Below are 22642 nucleotides of genomic sequence, written 5' to 3'. Positions count from 1 at the left end.
CCTAGAGACCCGATTTAATCAAAGATAGCTGGACTCAAGGTGCTTTTTCATTTAGTAGACAAAGCCATTGGACAAACCAGATCTCTCACTCCTCACTAAATAGTTATAGATATTGGTTTTATCTGCTATGTTTCTTCCTTTGCATGGAAAGAAATAAAATACTGTATTTCTTATGTAAAGGTGTTCAAAAAAATTCAGAATTTTACCTGGAAACTAGTTTTCTTTTGAGTTAGCTCTTGAGTGCTTTGAATTTTTAAATTTCTTTACTATATTGCTATGTGAACCTAATTAGTACCCAATAAACAATAGAAACTTCTTTAAAGATCTTCTAGTCCATGTTCCATAGACAGACAGACAGACAGACAGATTTTTTTTTGTTGCTCCCAGTACTTGGACTTGAACTCAGAGCACCTAAGCTTAGGTGCTCTGAGTTCACTCAATGCTAGCACTTCACCATTTGAGCCATCCCTCCCCAGGCTAACTTTGAACAATGATCCTCAGATCTCAGCCTCCTGAGTAATCAAGATTATGGGCATGAGCCACCGATGCCCAGCCAGATCCATTATACTTATTTACCAGTGACTCTTTTGAGGCCACAAGACTTGGGGTGATTTTTTTTTCAGGTCACACAACTAAGGAAGAAATGACCTTCCCAGTATCTCCTATTCCATCCTGTCATTCTGATGACTGATCCTTTCTTTGATGACAAACAGAAAATAAAGCCAATAGTCTCTACAGTTTTTATAATTGGAATATGAAGGTGTCATAGAGTACTTTAAATGAGATTTTTTTTCTTATTTCCCTAACCAGGGAATGGCAGCAGCTGGTCGGTCTCAGGGACAACACAAGCAAAGGATCTGGGTCAACATTTCTCTTTCTGGGATAAAAATAATTGATGAAAAAACTGGGGTAAGGATTTGCATTCACTGGCATCTTTCTGACCACTGGAATCTGGCTACTTGAATTTCAGATATTTTCTTTCTTGAGGTTCTGTAAAATAATAATAATAATAAATAATAATGATAATGGTTGATATTTACTTTCCCAGTAGTAATAGACCAAAAGTAGAATAGAAGGTCGAGAGTCAAGACACACTGTTGACATGCTGTTTTGAAATTCACTTCCTGTAAGAGATACAGGCCCACAGGTAGCTATATCGATCACAGAAACACAGATACCAATACCTGCTTATGAATCTTCCATAGGTCTGTGCATGGGGTCTTATCTTATTTGAATATATTGGTCACATGTGAATGTAGGACTATTTTGTAACATCTAGCTTTCTTTTTATTGTCAAGGTGATGTACAGAGGGGTTACAGTTACATAAGTAAGGTAATAAGTATATTTCTTGTCAAACATGACATCTAGTTTTTTTTTTTAATTTTTTGGGTCCGGTCATGGGGCCTGAACTCTGGGCCTGGGCGCTATCCCTCAGCTCGTCAGCTCAAGGCTAGCACTCTACCACTTGAGCCACAGCACCACTTCCAGCTTTTTTCTTTTTGCTTATGTGGTGCTGAGGAATCGAACCCAGGGCCTCATGCATGCAAGGCAAGCGTTCTACCACCGAGCCACCTTCCCAGCCCCACCATCTAGCTTTTTTAAAGAGCTTTTTTCCTTGCCTCTTCACCCGAAGAATGTCATCTTGTTTATGTTGTGGTTTCTATTGTTCTATCACATATGAATCATGTACCTTCTTATTTTGCTGGATTGGTTTCTGATCCTTATCCATTGTCAGGCCTTCTGGAATAGGTTTTTCTTCTATTCAACATAACATTGTAATATTTATCACTTAAAATCATGCTTATAAAAACATGCTTTCATTGTTGTGATATATTCTATTCCTTTTTTTTTTGGTCGGTCATGGGGCCTGAACTCTAGGCCTGGGCACTGTCCCTCAGCTCTTCAGCTCAAGGCTAGTGCTCTACCACTTGAGCCACAGCACCACTTCCGGCTTTTTTCTTTTTTGCTTATATGGTGCTGAGGAATCGAACCCAGGGCCTCAGACATGCAGGGCAAGTGCTCTACCACTGAGCCAACTATTCTTAAAACAGTAGGATCACAATAGGCCAACATGGTTTACACAGTAAGATTCTGTCTCAAAACAATGAAAAAGTTTAGTTCCTGTCAAGAAAGTGTGTGAAGATCTTTGGTTGCTATTCATCCCTCCCTAGAGAGACCCATTCTCTGACTTGCAAGACCTACCAGCCAGTCTCAGAGCCAGGACATCCAGGGCACTCACTCACTCTCCCCTCCGTAGGCATTGCTGTCTTCCTCATCACCCTCCAACTCCTAGTTTTCATGTTTCAGGCTCTCTGGAGAATAGTGGTGAGTTTTGCCTCACAAGCACAGGACTAAGACATTAAAGTTGTTGCCACAGGTAATTCCTAGGATTTTAATGAGACGGATCATCTAAGACAATAGAAAAGCATTTGATGACAGCATTTGGTAAAAGGCGAAAGATTTATATGATCAGAAGAGAAACCAGAGTATAGCATTTGGTAACTTCCAGAATTTACTAGACATTCCCCCCCGCCCCCCACACACATCCCCACACACATACTATACACTGTCCACTTTGGACAGTGATGGTGTCATCAGCCATCAACATAGGATCCTTCTGAACGCTTTTCTAGATAAATAAATAGAATGTTTACTTAACTTTGTCATTGAGTTAGGAAGGTTCATTGTTTTTTATTTTGCTTTTGGAACGTTTTGGTTTGTTTTATTTTGCTTTGAAACCTCATCTTGCTAGTTTGCCTGGGTGTCTGCTTTATTGTCCCAAGAAGCTGGGGTAATAAGTGTGCATCACTACACTCAAGCTAACTTGGGTTGGTTTAAGGATTAGATGCTCTCCTTGTTGTATACATTCTCAAATCTTCTTTGCATGGGACATTAAAATCTCAGACTAGAGAGAGTTCCTTTTAATTTGGTTTTCTGCCTTTGAAACAGAAGGTTTTTTTTTTCCCCCCCAACCTCCTTCCTTTTTGGAAACTTTTCTAGCAAGAGTAGCTTGGCCTTCAACCACCTACTAAAATGTCTTTATTTAAATGTTTTAACTTCTTAGTATGCCTTCATATGTGAATCTGATGCCTAACTATGCCAGCATACAAACAGAGTCTATTCTTCTCAATGAGTCATTTTTTATGTTCCTTTTAAAGGTAATAGAGCATGAACATCCAGTAAATAAGATTTCTTTCATTGCCCGGGATGTGACAGACAACCGGGCGTTTGGTTACGTGTGTGGAGGAGAAGGACAGCACCAGTTTTTTGCCATAAAAACAGGGCAACAGGTAAGCTCTAAATCTGAGGTATAGACACCTGGAGATTGATCCTTTAGTGAGTGCAGGATTGTGTGTCACTCACTTAGAAAATTTGTTGGAAGCAATTCCTTAGACTAATAATATTTGCATGAGCAAATAATAATTCAGAGAATGGCTAACAGCCTAAAAAGACTTTTAAAGATGTCCCTTACACACATGAATGTAGCTCAAGAATTTTGAGAATTGAATGCCTTCTAAGATTCATGCTGAATTTAAGAGAATCGTGAAGTATTTCCAGAAACCTTGAAAGAACTGCAAAAATAGTCATGTTTTGTTTAAATATCTGGAAAATCCACTTGTGATATCCATTTTCCTGAACATTTAGATTCCATTTATCAGCACTGCTATTCTTTATGCATCTGAAGGTGAAGATGGGGGAGATGAGGTCCACACTAGGTGAAGATAGGAGGAACCTTAAGAGAAAACAGAAACCACTCCTGAGAATGGCTAGGAGACAAAGGAAGAAAATATCAAGGATAAAACATTATTAGTAATGCTTTCTCTTACTTCAGGCTGAGCCATTAGTTGTTGATCTGAAAGACCTTTTCCAAGTTATCTATAATGTAAAGAAGAAGGAGGAAGAAAAGAAAAAGGTAAGTACTACTTGATATAAAGTTTATTAAACATTGTATCCAGGACTATTTTTGATGTTGTGCCTACATATGCTCTGCCTAGAGAGTTGAATTCTATAGCATTCTTCTAAGTATATAATTATCTGTCCTAATAATTTTTCTTTTGAAAATCTAATAGGGCAACCAACGCATGGTAGACACTTCAGATCTCTGGGCCCTGGCTCTAATCTTTTCTCCCTATAAGCTTTATATTAATTTAGGACTAACTTGTGGATCGACCTTGTTTAAATCTAGAAATTCTTCACAAATCCAGGATTTATAAGAAAAAATACAAGACTCGTCTTACCTTATGCCTGAAAACCTATAGACATATCTTTATCTTTCTTTTTTAGGCTGAAGAAGCCAACAAAGCATTGGAGGTAAAACCCCATCTTTACTTCCTACAAATTGTGTGTGATGTGTATAAACCCTTGCTTGCTACCTGCCCACACTTCCCCATACCAGCTGATTACTGTTTATAATATCTCTAGTCATGAAAAGTTAAATAATGAATGCAAATATCATAACTGCTTCGTAGGCCGACATGGAAGAAAAACAAATACTGAAATGTTCGCCATCTTTTTTTTTTTTTTGTCAGAATGGAAGCGAGCCCCTAATGACTGTTGATGATCAAACCAACAAACTGAAATTGGTATGTGTGTGTGTGTGTGTGTGTGTGCGTGTGTGTGCATGTGTGTGCTGGTACTAAAAAGCTTGAACTCAGAGCCTTACACTGTGGCTTAGCTTTTGTGTTCATAGCTGACAACCTACACTTGAGCTACATCTCCAGTTCTAGCTTTTTTGATGATCAGTGGGAGCTAAGAGTTTTTTGGGTTTATCTGCCTGGACTGGCTCTGAACCAATATTCTCAAACCTCAGCCACCTGTGTAGCTAGGATTATAGGCATGAGCCACCAGTACCTAGCTTATATGAGAAGTTTTATGTTTCTTACTCACTTAACTTGGATTTTCATATAGATGTTGCTAATAACATATGTGTTCCAAATCCATATGAAAATCCAATCATTGCAGCTATGTGTCTGTATACAAAAGAATCTTTTAAGTAGATTATCTGAACCAGATGTATTTGTCTGGGGACATGTATACACTTCGTGATGTCTCAATATCAAATTTGAATGAGTTGAATGCAAGGCCAGTCTTGACAACTATTTTCCTTGGTTTAGGACAACAACGATGACAACAATATACAAAGTAATCCTTTTTTTTTGGTAGACACATCTGAATCTAATCCAAATACTTTTTTAAGGGTGTTGACCAGATGGATTTGTTTGGGGACATGTCTACACCTCCTGACCTAAATAGTCCAACAGTAAGTGTTTGTTTTTAAATTTGCAATGTAATGGCAATGACATCTCTAATTCAAACTGAAAATTAACCACAAATCTTGAGCATCGCATTGGAAATTGGAAGATGGATTGCTGATTTTTCCACATAAAATGTAAATGACTGCTAGAACACATTTGAATTTTAAATCGCCATAGAAACTCATTAGAACTCATTCAGAAACAATAATAGTGCTTAGAGATTAAATCTGAGCAATGGATCAGGCAATGTAGTCTTTCTTGGTGCTATTTCAGTTTGGAAGAAGCAGCTGAGCAAAAATCCTTGGCATAGCCTATTAGAAGGAAATATGATTAATCATGAAGCTTTCTGGCCTCTTTAATGTTTTTCATTCTTTCTTAATGACATTTAGTGTCATATGTCTTAGTGACATTTAGTGTCATAAAGTATGACTTACATAAGAAGCTCAGTTATATTCAACTGAAGCCTGTCCTTGTTAGAAAATGATTAATATTTGATAACACATTATAATATGTCAGATCTTCTCAATATTGTAGATCGACTGTGTGAGAATAGGACACTATTTTCTTTTATAGACCAGAAAGTGTTGATTCAGACAAAAAATCCCTCATTTACTTGAGAACAAAGTCCAGATTCAAGACTTACACCTTACTCTCCAGACCTACTAAAACTGCCTTCAAATGAGAATATTCACATAATTTTGAATGACTTCTAGAAACATATACTTACCAGTGTTTTGAGTACTTTTTATTGGCAAAGCATAGCAGTAATCAGGATGCATGACATATTGTGGTCAAGGAATTTACTGTTTAGCAGAAATCAGTGTTTAGAACTAATCACAAAACTTATTAATTGATATCAGTTACAGGGTATGATCTAGTCTGCAGGTTCAGATGATGCCCAAAGAAGAGACTTTATAGACTTGAACATGAAGGGCAAGAAAGTGATCACTGGACAAACAGATAATTGCTCTAGAAAATACCTAGCTGAGGGTAAATACCAAGGAAAATGCCAGGAAAGTAAGTCTGCATGACCCAGAAAGTCACAGGATTCACGCAGCCGGTTGAAGATGGAGGAAGAGTCTCACTTTCCAGAGTCCTGCACAGAAAGCCAGGGCTGTGAAACCCCACTGCATAAGCTCCTAGGTCAGCTGAGGAGGGGTAAGGGCTGTACGCAGTTCTTTCTGCCTCACGATGTGAGAATCACACTGCATGGTGCCTGTCACAGAGAAGCTGTTTCAGCATTGAATCCTGACTTACTGTTGAAATGTCCATTCTTCAGCATCTGTTACTTCTTTCTTTTCTTTATTTCTTTTACTTCTTTCCTTCCTTCCTGCCTTCCGTCCGTCCATCCATCTGTCCTTCCTTCCTTCCTTCCTGCCTTCCTACCTGCCTGCCTTCCTTCCTTCCTTCCTTCCTGCCTTCCTTCCTGCCTTCCCTCCCTCCCTCCCTCCCTCCTTCCTTTTTCTTTGAAGTACTACAGTTTGAACTTTGGACCTTGTGTTTGTTGGGCAGACATTCTTAACTTCTGAGTCTCTGGCCTTTGGATTAACCTGTTGAAATGCTAGATTAAATGGCTATGAAAGAGCCATCCTAGTTTTAGGATCCTTTTGATTTTCAAACTCTGCCCTCTCCTGCATTAGCAGCCACCTCCCCAAGGGAAATCAATACCTGAATAATGTACCTACCTCCCAAGTATAGAGAGAGGACACTCACTGAAGACATGAAATGGAATTACAAGGACAAGGCATGGAAGAGCTGACTGGTTAACCTGCTTGTGAAGATTTCCAGAATATTCTGCAGAAGGAAATGAAAGGCAGTGTGAATGATCCTCATATAGATGTCTTCGATCGATGTCTTTTAGCCTAAGAATTTTTGATTTGTAGAAATTCAAAGATAGTATTTGATAAGTAGGAGAAAACTTAACAGGGATAGTTATGCACTGGTTAGGTTCTGACAATGTGTTCTTACATATTGACTCCATATTCATAAGTCATAAAATAGATTTCTCTCCATGTGACAAAACCAATATGGTTAAAAATACTCAGTTCTTCCAGTAATTGCTCTAGAAGATGCTTCTGAATTGAAAGAGTCATCAAAATTATCTATATTTTAGAGCGTTATTAGTTTGTTACACTAGCCTTTTGTGCATTTCAAATAATACTTACGTTGTAAACTTAAGTGACATCCTACAGACTTAGAATATACTTTTTCTTTTGGAAATCTACTTGAGCACTGTGATTTCCCATTGTTTCAGAAAGAAAGAGAGGAGGGAAGAGCATGCTCTTGATGTTTAAACATTTGACAGTTTGAAATCACTGCTCATGTGAGAAGTATATAAGGCATGATCCACTATTAAGGAAATTACATCTGGTCCAAGGGATAGAATCAGAGAGCCAAGTTCAGCCATATGAATATACTTGTATGTACCCCCTAAGAGACAAGTGCATAAAACTGAACTAGAAAAATTAATAGGAAAAGTTTTTGTAAGGAACCTGAATTTGAGTTGCACCTTTGAAGTGTATAAGGAAATAGATAGTAGCCAGCATCAAGTTGGATGCTAATGGCAGGTCATTTTGACAGCTGGCCTAGTGAAGTTTATATTAAAACATGTGAGAAGTAGCAGGAAGGCTTTGAGTAGCGAAGTCCTCAGTTTGGCACCTGAAATGGTTACAGGAGGTTAGCTAACCCAAAGAAGAGCTACAGAACTGAGTAAAGCCTTTGTACAGACACCCTCCAATTGGCTTTATGTTCCCTTTCCCATATCAGAAAGAAAGAAAGAGAGAGAGGAAAGAAAGAAAGAAAGAGAAAGAAAGAAAGAACAAAGCCTGTAATTCAGTTTCATGTCTTAAGGGCCTGTTTCTTGAATGGTGGCTAAGTGGGTAGTGTTGGCAGTCAAGGACAGAAGCTATAAAGTTCTGATCAAGGATCAAGGTGTGGATGAGGAGTCTCACCTGTCACGGTCTATGATGTAGACTCTTGATCTTGGATTAACCACACCAACCTGAGGAGAGCCTTATACATTTTACTTATAGGGTGACTATTCAGAAGTCTAACATTGTGGCTCCTGCTTGGTGTCCTAAGAACTTCTTTGGAAGTATTTGAAAAGGAGAACCCTGCCAGCCGTGAACACCCATCTGTTCTAACCTAGAGGTGGCACAGAACAAATGAATGAATGCTGAAATCACAAGCTTTTATAATTCACACTGCCCTATGTCTTGATTACTTAAACATCTTTTTATTGATAGGTTATTCAATCTGTTTCGTTGATTAAATTATTTTGTAAATTACAAATTCTTTTGACTGGCTTCTAGTTATAAAGAGGAAATCTGGCTTATGCCTTTATGATTCAAAGTAAGGAAAGAGAAAAGATTTTAAGTCTGATTTTGTTATCTCTTCTATGGATATAAAATAGGATCTGAACTTTTTTTGTTTTTCAAAGTTGATCTTTTCTCTAAACAACAAGGAGCCCTATTGGAGATGTTTTACACTTACTGGTTTGAAAGGTTAATATTCCTTTAAAGTTTTTTTTTCCCATGATCAAATAATGCTAGACATCTTCCTTACTCCCCTTTATCTGAGCAGTGTTTATTGTTAGTAACCTTCTATGACTAGCATAATTAAGAACTAATGAATCAGAGTCAGTCAAAAAGGTCTGTCAGTGTGATTCCTCCTATCCCAGGGAGAATAACAATTATGTCACTAATTAAAATAAAGGAAGTGAGCCAGGTGCTGGTGGCTCACACCTATAAACCTAGCTATTCAGGAGGCTGACATCTGAGGATTGCAGTTCAAAGCCAACTCCAGGCAAGAAAGTCCGTGAGACTCTTACCTCCAATTAACTACCAAAAAACCAGAAGTGGCACTGTGGCTCAGGTGGTAGAGTGCACACCTTGAGCCGAAGAGCTCAAGGACAGTGCCCAGGCCCAGAGTTCAAGCCCCACAACTGACAAAAAAAGAAAAAAGAATGTGCTAGGTTTATCAGGTTTGCTATTTTTATCCTGAAAAAAAAAATAGATAATAATGAAGATAACAAATAATTAAAATCTAATCTTTTTCTGGTATGATAGGGGGAAAATAGAATTAAGTCTAGAGTATAGTTTCCAGATCGATTTTTTTTTTTCAATTCTTAGGTTTAAACTTAGGATCCTGAGTTTTCTAGATAGGTGCTTTATTTACCACTATACATACCCCTAACCCTTTGCGCAATAGTTATATTTCAGCTAGAATCTTGCTTTTTTGTCTAGGCTACCTTCAAACCATGATGCTCCCAATCTGTGTCTACAATATAGCTGGGATTACATGAGCCAGGAGTCATTGTGCCTGATATATATTAATATTACATCTTAAACTCACGTCTCTTTGTTATATACAAATCAAAAGTAACAAATTCACTCCAGTGCTGAATAATTAAGATCACTGCCTGCAACACAGGCATCTGTAAGCCACGTCACGAAAGAGTATACAAGAGTTTGTGTGACATCTGAATCGCTTTCATAGGACAATATAGACAGAATGTGGCCAAAGAGATGGCACGGTTAGATGACTAGTACAACTTGGCTAATGCCTTCAACAATAGCCATAAACCTTTCAGGAGACCTGCTTGCTGGCTGTGATCAAAAAGTTAAAAAGCTTTCCTCCAGGGCTGGGAAGGTGGCTCAGTGGTAGCCTTGCATGCATGAGGCCCTGGGTTCAATTCCTCAGCACCACATAAGCAGAAAAAAATGGAAGTGGCACTGTGACTCAAGTGGTAGAGCGCTAGCCTTGAGCTGAAGAGTTGGGGGACAGTACCCAGGCCCAGAGTTCAGTCCCCTGATCAACACCCCATCCAGAGGATAGAACTGAGTCAATTATAGGGAAAAGTACTTGACAAAGATGCAGAGTGGTAGGATGCTTGTGTGGTATGTGTGAATCCCTGAGTTCAATTTTCAACACTGCAAATAAAACTATAAAATATGAAAAAATATGTAGCAATGAATTCACTCACTGAAGAAGGTACTGCTAAGAGGCTAATAGGCATTCAGTAGATGACTCAATACACACGTCAGGTAAGACCAAGGTTGCCAAGTCACTTCACACATTCAAGTTCAAAGTATACTAAAAAACATCTTGAGTCGCAAACACAATGATTTTGTGTATCAACACAATCAATTCTCTTAAGACTGTCAAAGGCAAGAATTGAAAGGAGACTGATAATGAGCTGTGTGCAGGGACTCAGGTGAGCAGGGATTGTAATTAATGAAGGGTTAACAACTCTGTGGAGGGAGGGAGAGAGGGGCAGGAGAACTAGTCCAGAGCCAATAAGCACTTTGAGGGAGCAGTGGGTGAGAAGGGTTAACAGCCACCCAGCTTCTCAAGACCAAATCTAATGGGAATGTTGATAATCGTGGTCATTTGTATGTGGTTTTCTCATTTGAAGTCATAACATGGACTAACACTTTCTTTCTTTTCTTTTTTTTTTTTTCCTTCCCAAATGTGCTAGGAAAGCAAAGATATCCTGTTAGTGGATCTAAACTCTGAAATCGACACCAATCAGAATTCTTTAAAAGAAAATCCATTCTTAACAAACGGCATCACCTCCTGCTCTCTTCCGCGACCAAAGCCTCAGGCAGCCTTCTTGCCTGAAAATGCCTTTTCTGCCAATCTCAACTTCTTTCCCACCCCTAATCCTGATCCTTTCCGTGACGATCCTTTTGCACAAGCAGACCAATCGACACCTTCTTCGTTTGATTCTCTCAAATCTCCAGAGCAGAAGAAAGAGAATTTGAATAGTTTGTCTACTCCCCTGGGTAATGGGCCCCTGAATGGTGATGTTGATTACTTTGGTCAACAATTTGACCAGATCTCTAACCGGACTGGCAAACAAGAATCTCAGGCTGGCCCATGGCCAAGCCAGCCAGCAGTGAGAACTCAAAATGGGGTATCTGAAAGAGAACAGAACGGCTTCCATACCAAATCTTCCCCGAACCCTTTTGTGGGAAGCCCCCTCAAAGGACTGTCCGTATCGAATGGCGTAAAGCAGGACTTGGAAAGCCCTGTCCAGTCCTCTCCACATGACTCCATAGCCATTATCCCACCTCCACAAAGTACCAAACCAGGAAGAGGCAGAAGGACTGCTAAGGTGAATTGTCTTCTCCACCTATCCATTAGCAGAGCGCATGCTCGGTACCAAAGGGTGGTGTGATGCAAGCTCTCTTCCCTGCTGCGCTTGTGGCTTCCCGTGTGGCTGTGAACTAGAGGGTGGAGGAGGCACGTTGGTTCTCCAGGACTGCTTCCCCTTAATCGCCATTCTTTCTGAGCTTTGCAGTAGCGTTTCTCACTGCTTTCTGTTTGCATGCCTTGTCACTTAATACTAAACACAAGTTGTTGTTGTTTTGTTTCATTTTTAATGCTGCTATGCTTCTATACTGCTGGTAAGTTTGATCGTCACGTTCTGGGAGGGGAGGGGCAAGAGTTCTTGTGATTTCCCCCTTTCCCATCCCCACACTAACACCTGCCCTGCACATCTGTTGTATACTATTAATGAATGCCAAGAGGCTGGTATAACATTCTCTAGCCTGTTTCATCTTTTAAATATTGACTTAATAACCCCGTTGTCTCCAAAGAAACTTTACTAAGATACTATGACCTCTCACCAGTGTCACCCAAAAGCAATTCAAAATGCAGTTTTTATACGTATAGTTGTTTTTTTTTTAAAGAAATTCTTGTAGAAATATGCAGGTCTGTCTAACGATTTAAAGTGTATCTACCCTATGTGGAATGATCAAAATTACTTAGAATACTAATGTATAGTGGTCCTTTCTTTCCTGGCTTCAAGCTTTAAGCCAATGAGAAGACCAGACCAATAAAAATGTAAAAAGAACAAAAATAGGTTTTCCGTTGCCAATTCCAAGGTGCTATCAAACACTGAGACCCAATAGTAGTTAACCCATTGAGGTGATTGGCATTTTTTATTTCCCCTTTGGTCTTTTTCTGTTGTTTTGATAATAGTAATCAACTTTAATAATAGAAAAAAAATCCGTTTATGTGAATCCCAAGTTTGTGATAAAGAATAAGAGACAGATCAAAGCTTATGTCATTGTTGCTGAATGACTCTTCTCCCTCCCTTTCTGGCCCTATCCTGTCAGTCTTCAGCAAATGACTTGCTTGCATCAGACATCTTTGCTCCTCCTGCCCCCGAACCTTCAGCCCAGATGGCACCCACAGGACAGTCTGCAGCCCCACAGACCAACCCTCTGGATCTCTTCAAAACAAGTGTTCCTGCCCCAGTGGGGACCCTTGCAGGTCTAGGTAGGTTCCTCAAGGTACAGTTAGGAATGGCTCTGCTACGTTCACCAGGAAATGATGTGTTCAGGAAGGAGGCACTTCCTGTCCTCCATGGAAGTTCCCACGATTGCAAGACTGGAGATCCCAAGCATTTCTTTTGAAAACTTTTACTTCTGTGCCACCCCTATTTGAACTGTATTGTAACTGGAGTTTGGCTTCCGAGTTGCTACATGACCAGAAATCCTAGTTTGTTTTTTTAGTATTGGATATACCTGAAAAACTAGCCGTGGCTTCCTGTCCTGGGGGTTGTTAGGAATTCTGAACTCAGACTAGTTTCTGTGACAAAACAGAGGTGAGATGGGAGAGTCTACTGCATTGTCTGTGTTGGAAAAGCAGTAACATTCATACTTTCTCTGTCATTTGCCATGATGATTGGAAAGCTACCTCTTCCCACTGCCTCCATCCCCTTTTGAAGCATTATATGGGTATGGTTTAAGTTGAAGTTGGAAGGAACACCAAGTTAAGGGAAGTGATGGAATTTTGTCAGATATCCAGGATGTACATGGCTTCTGGTTGATAAGTGTGTCTCTGGCTCATGCGGGCCCCAGAGCATCCTCCTGCAGGCGAATGGTGAAGGGGCTTGGTCTGAGGGCTTGTCCTGCTACTCAGTCCCCAGCTTCCAGTTCTTTTCACATTTTTCTGGTATAGTTTTCAGAAATCTCAAAAAATAGCCTTTGGTGTCTTGCTGGGCTCTGTCTTTGTTTTTATGTTTCTTGGCATATCTGCAAACTCAGAATCTAGCCTGAGAGGTGGGGGACAAGAGATGAAGATGGACTCTTTCTCCCTTAGTAAAATTTGACTAAGGATCTTGGCTTTCTCTGCCTCCTATAGAGACAGTTATCGAAATCTGTGTGTGTGTGTGTGTGTGTGTGTGTGTGTGTGTCTGTGTCTGTGTCTGTGTCTGTGTCTGTGTCTGTGTCTGTGTGTCTGTGTCTGTGTCTATGTGTCTGTGTTATTTTCCTGCAATGTCACACTGAATCGGTTTAATCATCTTAGAAGTAGGGGAACAAAAGAAGGAGGTGTTCATTTCCTAACTGCTGAGTGGCTAAAATCCAGGTGAATGTGTGAAGCCCATGTGTTCCGAGCATCTCCGGGCATTTACCATCAAGAGGCTCTCCTTCAATACTTCGTGTGTCTGTGGGCTTCTACTTTCTCATTGCTCTTTTTTCTCTACCTCTCCATGAGAGTGATGTCCTCCTCTCACAGAAAAAGGCAGAGAACTCACATGCAGTGTGTCAGGGACTGGATCACATCACAGACCTTTGTAGTCTAATATCAATGCCCTGAAGAATTTTTACAGCCAATATTTAACAAGTGAGCTTGAAAATACAGCTGGACCCTATAACTGTTAATTTATTCAGACTAAGTGAAGCTTGTTGGCTAGGCGCCCCTGTTGCGGCCTTGGGGTATACAACGGCAGAATACTGATGATCTTTCCAAGTTTGGACATGGAACTCAAACTGAGCCCCACAGTATAGCCCCTGTCCACTAGCAGGGATCCTCAGCCAACCATGGAAGGTTGTAGGTCTGGCTTCCGCTAGACCCAGCTGGGAGACTGTCTCCTTTGCAAATCTTGGGGGGTGGGGAGTGGGTATTAGAGAAAGCTGAGCCCTCAGCTTTGACTTGTTACCCTGTGTTTTGATCTGGCTTCAGAAGGTAATAAAATTAATGCTTTATGCCACACTCCCCTTTTTCTTAATCCTTGCCCTGTTTTCTCCAGCTGGGTCATAAATGTCTTAGAAACACAATGGCTACAATCTGTTGGATGGCAATGAAGGCTAACTTTAAATATACACTGGGAAAGCCTTTAACTCCTGGAAGATACATTTGTCTTGCTCACAAATAATACTCTCATTGATATGATTGAAAACTAAAGGCATGCATTTTCCCAAGGAAGGCAAGTAATCCAACATGAAAGACAATAATATTCTTTTTTTTGTTGTTCTGAAATTGAGGCCTCAACTTAGGGCTTGGGTGCTGTCCCTGAGTTTTTCCACTCAAGCCTAGTGATATGTGACCCACAGCTCCATTTCTAGCTTTTTCATGGTTAATTGGAAATAAGAGTTTCGTGGATTTTCCTGCCTGGGCTGGCTTTGAACCACAATCCTCTGATCTCAGCCTCCTGGGTAGCTAAGATTACACATAAGAGCCACTAGCACCTAGCCTTTTATTCTATTCTATTTTATTTTGCTCATCTAATTGGTAGATATCATTAGTGAGTAACCCTCTATTCAGTTAATAAATTTTAAATAAACTGCAAAAAACTTTTTGTTTAAACTCATTTTTAGGACCTATATGTGTGATGTAAGAGAAGTAGTCTTCTGGAAGTCTATATATTTTCTTGAATGTAAATGAAGACTAACTTCTGACAGTGAAATCAGTATTGAATTAAGATACTATTAAAAAGACCAATCCTATGCCTTGTTTAGTCATAGTGGGCCAGAATAGGAGGGAGTTTACTATGTTTAAAGTCTCGGGTAGCATTATTAAGACATTCTCACCTTTAATTATATTCTTTACTGATTTAGTTTACCATGAAAACAAGCATACTGATGAAGGAAGGTAACCTTTTCTAAAATCTGCCACTCTCTGTGAATGTGACAGATACATTCCTGGCCAGATGAACAGAAGAGTCAAGTACTACATAAATCCAAGACAAGACATCTGCTCAACCACCCTTTAACTTCCATTTGCAAAATATTTTTCATTCTAGAAGCAAAAGTAATTTCCAAGCCTATCTTGAAGGCCTTGTCTTTATTAGATTAGAAAACACTTTTTAAACTTATTATGTTTATTATCTTTAAGTAGTTATACAAAGGAGTTTGTTTTAATTCAACATGTCAGTTAGAAAACTCTTAGCAAAAGCCGGGCGCAGGTGGCTCACACCTGTAATCTTAGTTACTCAGGAGGCTGAGATCTGAGGATCACGGTTCAAAGCCAGCTGGGGCAGGAAACTCCGTGAGGCTCTTATCTCTAATAAACTACTAGAAAACTCCGTGAGGCTCTTATCTCTAATAAACTACTAGAAAACTGGAAGTGGTGCTGTGGCCCAAGCGGTAGAGCACTCACCTTGAGCTGAAGAGCACAAGGACAGCGCCCAAGCCCAGAGTTCAAGCCCCACGACCAACCAAAAAAAGAAAAAGAAAGAAAGAAAACTTACCAAAAGAATGTTGTGCTCCCAACCTCAAAGCAAGTAGTAGGTTTTCAGGGCAGAACGTCAGCACCACAAATAAATAGGAAACTGAATTTAGGCTTATTTTGTTAGTGGTGACAGTTTAACTGGCTCAGTAATACACTTGGGAAGAGACAGGAAAGAAAATGTCCTCTATATTAGAACGAGATCCGGGAACAAGTCTCTCCAGAGAAAGGGTCAGCTAGAGAGATTTGGATTTTTTAATTCCAAATGAACATGGCAATGATGTTGGCAATTCAGCCATTCACCCAGAGAGATCACGTGCAAGTTACCAGAGAAGGATATTGTTTCTCCTTGTCTTCTCTCTCCTCCTTTCTTATTTCAATATTCTGTTGTAACTTCTGGCAAGGGTTTGTGAATGACACAGGCAGGAAGCACTTTTATATGAAACAGCTCTCCCAGCGTAACAGCCTTTCCTCCGTTTTTATTTATAAAGGTCTAAAACTATCTTGGCACTGGCTAAATTTTATCTTCTCTTTATATAGCTGTGTCAACTTTGGCAGTGTTAGAAAGCAAGAAAACTTTGAAATAGCTTCTTTGGGATAGAAGCATGCACATGCTTCATGCACATGCGTGATAGCTGTTTTCCATAAGCCTCTTGACAGAAGCCAGCTGCTAAATGAAAAGATCAAATCAATGAGTCAAAAAGCCAAATAGATTATCTTACAGAACTGCTTAGTAGTCAGTGTGGTTTGAATATACAAATAGGTTCACCCAACAAATCACTTTTCTGATATTGTCAGGCTATTCTAGTTATTTGAAACACATCAGTAAATATATGTTTGTGTGTGTGTCTGTGTGTGTTTGTGTGTGTTGTGCATGTGTGTCTGTGTTTGCATTAAGAACTCATCCCCCCCCCCCCCCCATGACCTATATTAGGGATTGTATGCCCTTCCAACGATGAAAGTCAAAAAGATGTGGTAAGAAGAACGGGAGTTTTGAAATACAACTAGTATTTGAATGCTAGCTGTACTGTTTAATACAACTAGTATTTGAATGCTAGCTGTACTGTTTGAACTAACTAACCTATAGGGATCAGAGTATGATATACGCATCTGTGAAAATGTCACCGTGAAATGCCGTTCTTTTGTGCAATTGATATATGCTAATTAACCAAGCAAAAACAGAATCCCCTGCAAATTTGTTGTCTCCTGACAAGCCTTGTCTCCCTCTTCCATCAGCTGGTGTGCCAGTTACACCCCCCCAAGCTGGACCTTGGAACACGCCTGTGGTCTTCAGTCAGCCCACTACAACGGTCCCCGGAGCTATGCTGGGTGCTCAACCATCAGGTTTTGGTCAACCGATAGTGTTCGGTACAAATCAAGCTCTTCAAGGCTGGAGCCAGCCTTCATCTTTTGTAGCCTCAACTAATCCAGCCCCTGTCATTTGGGGCTCTTCTCCATCTGTGGCACCCAATGCCTGGTCATCCACAAGCCCTTTGGGGAATCCTTTTCAGAGCAATATTTTCCCCCCTGCTTCCATGTCCACTCAGCCATCTTCTATGCTGTCCGCTCTGGCCACTCCCCCTCAGCCCCCTCCCAGAACTGGTCCTCCAAAAGACATCCCCAGCGACGCCTTCACTGCCTTAGACCCGCTCGGGGATACAGAAGTCAAAGAGGTGAAAGAAATGTTTAAGGACTTTCAGCTGCGGCAACCACCCATCGTACCGGCAAGGAAAGGAGAGCAGCCTCCCGCAGGGACATCGAGTGCCTTCTCCAGTTATTTCAACAGTAAAGTTGGCATCCCTCAGGAGAACGCAGACCATGATGATTTTGATGCCAACCAACTGTTGAGCAAGATCAATGGTAAGCAACCCACTATTCTGTACGGTTCTGTGCCAACAAATATTTCCACTGTCATACTGCAGAAAGTCCCTCCGAAGAACTCTCTTCCAACCACCTCGCTTCTTTTTGGTATTTAGGCTTAGGGGCAACTTAACCATTCGCTGTTTAGAGGCAACCTTTCGTTTTTGTTGTTGTTTTAATCATAGCTAATTCTTAGAGCTAGCCCCTTGCTGCCCTCTAGTGTCAGCTCTTGAAAGGGCCTCCCAGAGCTATTGAAATGTTAGGATTCCTGGCCTTGGTGAGCTAGATATTAGCCTTAACTATATTCTGTGTCCTTTATCGAGGGAATTCTGAATATACAAGCTTCCTGTTCTGAGAAGGAAGGAGAAGGAGAGGGGGAGCGTGTCCCTGTAGTAATCACTGGGAATCCTTGTAGGTGGCAATGGTGATTTTTATTCTACTAATACAATTTCACAAGTATGATACCATGTTTGTTTAAAACATAAGCTGACTAGAAGACAATGTGTGCTATTCTGAGGGGGAAGTTGTCTCCTGATGGCTTGGTTTTGTCATCTTCTAGAACCACCAAAGCCAACTCCCAGACAAAGTGCCCTGCCAGTTACCAAATCTGCTGAGAACGCATTCGAGAACCCTTTCTCTAAAGGCCCCTTCAGCTCATCTCAGCCCTCAGTAAGTAAAAATCCAGAATCCAGTACCCCAGCGTGTTTGCTGATGGAGCTACTTCCTGAATTCACCTCGCACGGATAAACAGCTTTTTATTTATGGAGTCTATTTGAGATGGACCCTTGATTATAGTCACTGTGTTCCCATTCATGTATAATCTGAGAAGTAATAGTATAGAACACATGCATTATAAAGCCAGGCGCTGGTGGCTCACGCCTATAATCCTAGCTACTCAGGAGGCTGAGATCTGAGGATCGAGGTTCAAAGCCAGCTGGGGTAGGAAAAGTCGTGACACTCTTATCTCCAATTAACCACTCAGAAAAAAACAGAAGTAGTGCTGTGGCTCAAGTGGTAGAGTGCTAGCCTTAAGAGCTGAGGGACAGTGCCCAGACCCAGAGTTAAAACCCCAGGACCAAAAAAAAAAAAACAAAACCAAAAAACACTTAAAGGCTTCTGTTCTTAATTTCCCACTTCTGATCGCATATGTCATCAAAACAATTTTCCTTGCCTTACTTTCAATTTTGAGTAAAAAACATACATGAGTCACGTTAGAATGATACAAATGCCTGCATAGTGATTGTTTGTGTGTGTGTGTGTGTGTGTGTGTGTGTGTTTAAAGGAATGTGGGGTCTTGATTTAAAGGTGTTTTTTGAAATTATGACTGTTTATGTTGACTGGATGATTTTATGTTCTTAGATGGCTTCTCCTCAACCTGCATCTTCCGATGTGTGTAGGGACCGTTTTGGAAATCCTTTTGCCTTCTGTAAGTAAAAGAGTCTACTGAGCCCCACCATCAAAAAGGGCTCAGAAAGAAGGTCATGAGGGGAGAGGGTGAGGTCTTAGTTTTTAAATTGGGAAAAGGTTAAATATCTGTAATTTTGGAGTAACCAATGTGGAACTGTATACTTACCTAATTCAATAATGACTAAATTGGGCAGTTAAGGAAAGAATTTTTAAGTACATCAAAAAAAAAAAAAGTAATGTAGTCAGCAGATAACCTGAAACTAGACAAAACCAAATCCTATATACACTGTTTTGTTCTTATATATACATCCATACATACATGCTTATAACCATTGAATTGATAATATGGACACATAACAACAATTTAAATTAATACATTGAATGAGGAGCACTCTGGGGGAAGAAAATAGCTAATATTAATGAGCCTTTGTGTTTATCCCTTTATTAAATGCTCTGATTCATTATCTTTCAATCTTCAGCCCTAGGGGATACATTTACAATAGTGACTTGATATTTAACACATTCTTATTATTCCAGAAATCTAACCATGTGTGGTTGTTTTTTTTCTCCTCTTTCATATTTCTCTAGGAACTTGGAATGCAGATGAGCCTGAAGAACACAAAGATTGGCCTTAAGTGCCAAGGACAAAGCTAATAGCCAGACCTGTCCTGACCTCTGGCCTTGTTCCAACTTTGACATATTATCCATTGCCTTATTTCTTGTTGCCTCTTCCACTTTTAAAATGCCTTTCACTTTCTGTGTAAGCTAAAGCTAAATTGAAACTATGGCTTTACCTAAATTAAAATCTTAACTCTCTAGCTTCAATGTAAATCAAGTAGCTTCCTTACAGAACTTCACCTATTACATTCCTAGAACCTTCCAGAACACTCTACCTTTGATCTCTGGTTGGAGATGGAGCAACCACAAGCCCTTATACCATTCTATCTTGAATAAATGTCCAAATCCTTTCCAAACAAAATCATTTTAAAGCAAAACCTAAAGACTCTGATACAGCAAGGTGCCATCTTTAAACATACCTTCTTTCAGTCTCTTATAGAGAGTTTTAAAAATAAAAATGGAGGCAAGTCTAGCTTCTCCTCAGACACTTTAAGATCTAATACATCTGATGACCTTTACATATGTTATTTCTCCTCTCTCTGAAGATTAATCTCTCCCAAATCCAAGGCTATTTTCTAATCTGCTAATTATATTGCAGAAGAGGGAAAGAAAGCATTGTTCATTTCTCTTCATCTTTCCCTCTGAATCTTTTTGCCCATCTATTTCATTCTTGGTTCATATAGCATCACCTACCTTTCATAAGGATATTAGTGGGGGCAAAAAAAAAAAAAAAAAGTGAAAGGACTCACAGATCCGGAGCCTCCTTTCTATCTCATTACTAGTCCAAGAACTAGAATGGCAAATAGGCACAACCTGTACCCTACCCCCTACCCACCATGGAGCAGGAGACTATACTCTTTGAGCTGAAGTTCCAGATGAGCAGCTAATATGGAGAAGAACTTGAACTCAACTCAGCAATGAAGGATCATATTCTGAAGAGCAACATAACAAACACATCATGAGCCTAAATATGACTGTGCCAAATACATCAGATCCTTACTGGGAGTCAGACTAGGCCTTTATAAAATAACTAGAAAACTTGCTTGAAGCCCCAATCTCATAGCTAGTATGAAGAAGACAAACAGGAGATGAACAGGCGACTTAGGGTTATTATTGAAAATTTAAATATCTGCAATATTTTTCCTCTTGTAACTTTGGAAATGTTCCCAGTTCATTTTCACTTATATTGCTAGCACAGTTGTGAAGGGTTCGTTCTTGCCAAAATGAGTTTTGTTTTGTTAATGTTGGGGTTTTTTTAATGTTATCTCTTAATGCTCAGGTTTTTTTCTTGTGGGTGTTGATCGACCCCATCCAATGCCACCTTTTGGTCGAAGAAGAGAATGACTGCTCAGGATTTAAACAAGAAGGTGGATTTGTGAACCTCTATTGATCACCGCTAAGTACTCCAAGCTGAAGTCCTGTGGTTTTATGTTTAATTGTAGTACTTGATTATTATGGCATAATTTTCTGGCTGGCTTCCTACTCAGTCCATTAGAAACACAGACTTGAAATAGTCCTTTATAAGTCCAAATACTTAAAAGTACTAAACTGGAGGTAACTATTTCTAGGTAGTTGAACTTTTTTGAAAGTGATGATCAGCCACACAACTGTTTTGTACATACTTATTTTCTTGTGCACTTTTCTGTATGCAAAGAAAGCTATAAATTTACTCGTTTCAATAAACTGGAATGGCATACTTTCATGTGGTTGCTATCAGCTTACTCTGACATTCAACAAAGCCAACTGTACTACCCATACAGTAGGTACTCAGCAACATTTATCTGACAGATCAAAATAACTTATTTGAGTATCAGACTCAAAGAGTTCATTAACAGAACATTATGCTAATGACACTTGGCCAAATGAGAATTATTATTTTGCTGGTGCTGGATAGATGGACTAAGTGACTTGAGCAAGTGATTCCTCAATTATCTGATGAATATTTGCCATACATTCTCCTGTACTGGGATATATCTTTCACATATGCCTATATAATGATAGATTAAAATGTATGTATATGTCTAACTAAGTTATAATTCATAATACCCATGACTAGACAAGTGGGGAAGTGTTAGTTGTAATTTGTTCTAGATAGAAAGATGAAGAGAATGAAGAAATACATGAAGTAAGATGATCAGCAAATTGCTATTCTCTCTCAAACCCACTCAGGCCTTTCTTGGAAATTCAGTGGAATCCATGGATAAGAGCTCCTTCAGCGTCCCCTCAATGTATGAAAATCAGTCATAAGTGCACTATTGGTCCTTATCTTTTACCTTCTATTTTCCCCTGCTCACTCATGTTTGACCTTTAAGGGACTGATCTAGGCTATGGCCTGCCACTCAGAAAGGCTACAGTGTCAGGAAGGAAGATCAGTGATCACAGGTATTTCAAATTAGTACACTCAGACATCCTTGATTGTTACAAAAGTTCAAGGTTGTGAGGCATTTCAGGAAAATGAAGAAGGCTGGAGGGTGGTGGTAAAGCTCCTCCCTAGTGTACACAAGGCCCTTGGTTCAATTCCTAGCACTGCAAAAAAAAAAGACACAACAACAAAACCTTCAGACCTCTAAGCAGAACAATCCAGAGCAGGCTTTGCTTTTACTCTGGGGAGTAAGATGCTTGTTGGCGGGGAGGGGGAGTTATCTTGCAGTACATACTTTCATGCCATATTTAACATTACTACCTTCTTCCCATTAACTAAAAGGGTTGGCCTCTCTGACAACAGTGAAGCAAAACACAGAAAAATAGACTACACAAAGTAGCTTCCTGGAGAGATGGAAGTGATCCCAGCTGAGGAGGAGCTCAAGAAAGCTTCTGATGAGAATATGTTGCAGACATTATTGGGCTTATGCAAGTGCTGTATGCCTGTGCGTTATTTCCATGTAGATAATCCTGGAGACCTTGCTGGCAAATGGCTCTTGCTCATGCACCCAAAGACAGTTGTTTTTTTTTTCAGTGAACTAGAAACTGCTTTTGGCCAATCATTGGGAGATGCACTGAAATGCCCTGCAAAATGCAAACAGACTTAGTAGCAGTGGTA

General features: G+C 39.9%; 1 protein-coding gene across 2 annotated transcripts in view; it reads left to right on the top strand.

The window, feature by feature from the left end:
- Dab2 (DAB adaptor protein 2) overlaps window positions 1–21298 on the top strand; it is a 51520-nt gene extending 30222 nt beyond the window's left edge. The window contains exons 4-15 of one of the 2 annotated variants that reach the window (XM_042690497.1): window positions 811–909; window positions 3160–3291; window positions 3834–3914; window positions 4286–4312; window positions 4531–4584; window positions 5199–5261; window positions 10736–11374; window positions 12381–12543; window positions 16954–17577; window positions 18137–18246; window positions 18937–19003; window positions 19573–21298. In XM_042690497.1, coding sequence (XP_042546431.1) covers window positions 811–909; window positions 3160–3291; window positions 3834–3914; window positions 4286–4312; window positions 4531–4584; window positions 5199–5261; window positions 10736–11374; window positions 12381–12543; window positions 16954–17577; window positions 18137–18246; window positions 18937–19003; window positions 19573–19574 — 2061 coding nt within the window. In that variant the 3' untranslated portion in view covers window positions 19575–21298. The remainder of the gene's footprint in view (window positions 1–810; window positions 910–3159; window positions 3292–3833; window positions 3915–4285; window positions 4313–4530; window positions 4585–5198; window positions 5262–10735; window positions 11375–12380; window positions 12544–16953; window positions 17578–18136; window positions 18247–18936; window positions 19004–19572) is intronic. The other variant, XM_042690498.1, reaches the window with a different exon arrangement.
- Window positions 21299–22642: the final 1344 nt, after the last annotated feature.

The sequence above is a fragment of the Dipodomys spectabilis genome, unplaced genomic scaffold (genome assembly GCF_019054845.1).
Source record: "Dipodomys spectabilis isolate Male_0828 unplaced genomic scaffold, ASM1905484v1 ptg000138l, whole genome shotgun sequence".
NCBI classification, from domain to species: domain Eukaryota; kingdom Metazoa; phylum Chordata; class Mammalia; order Rodentia; family Heteromyidae; genus Dipodomys; species Dipodomys spectabilis.
This window is presented reverse-complemented; position numbering and strand designations above follow the sequence as displayed.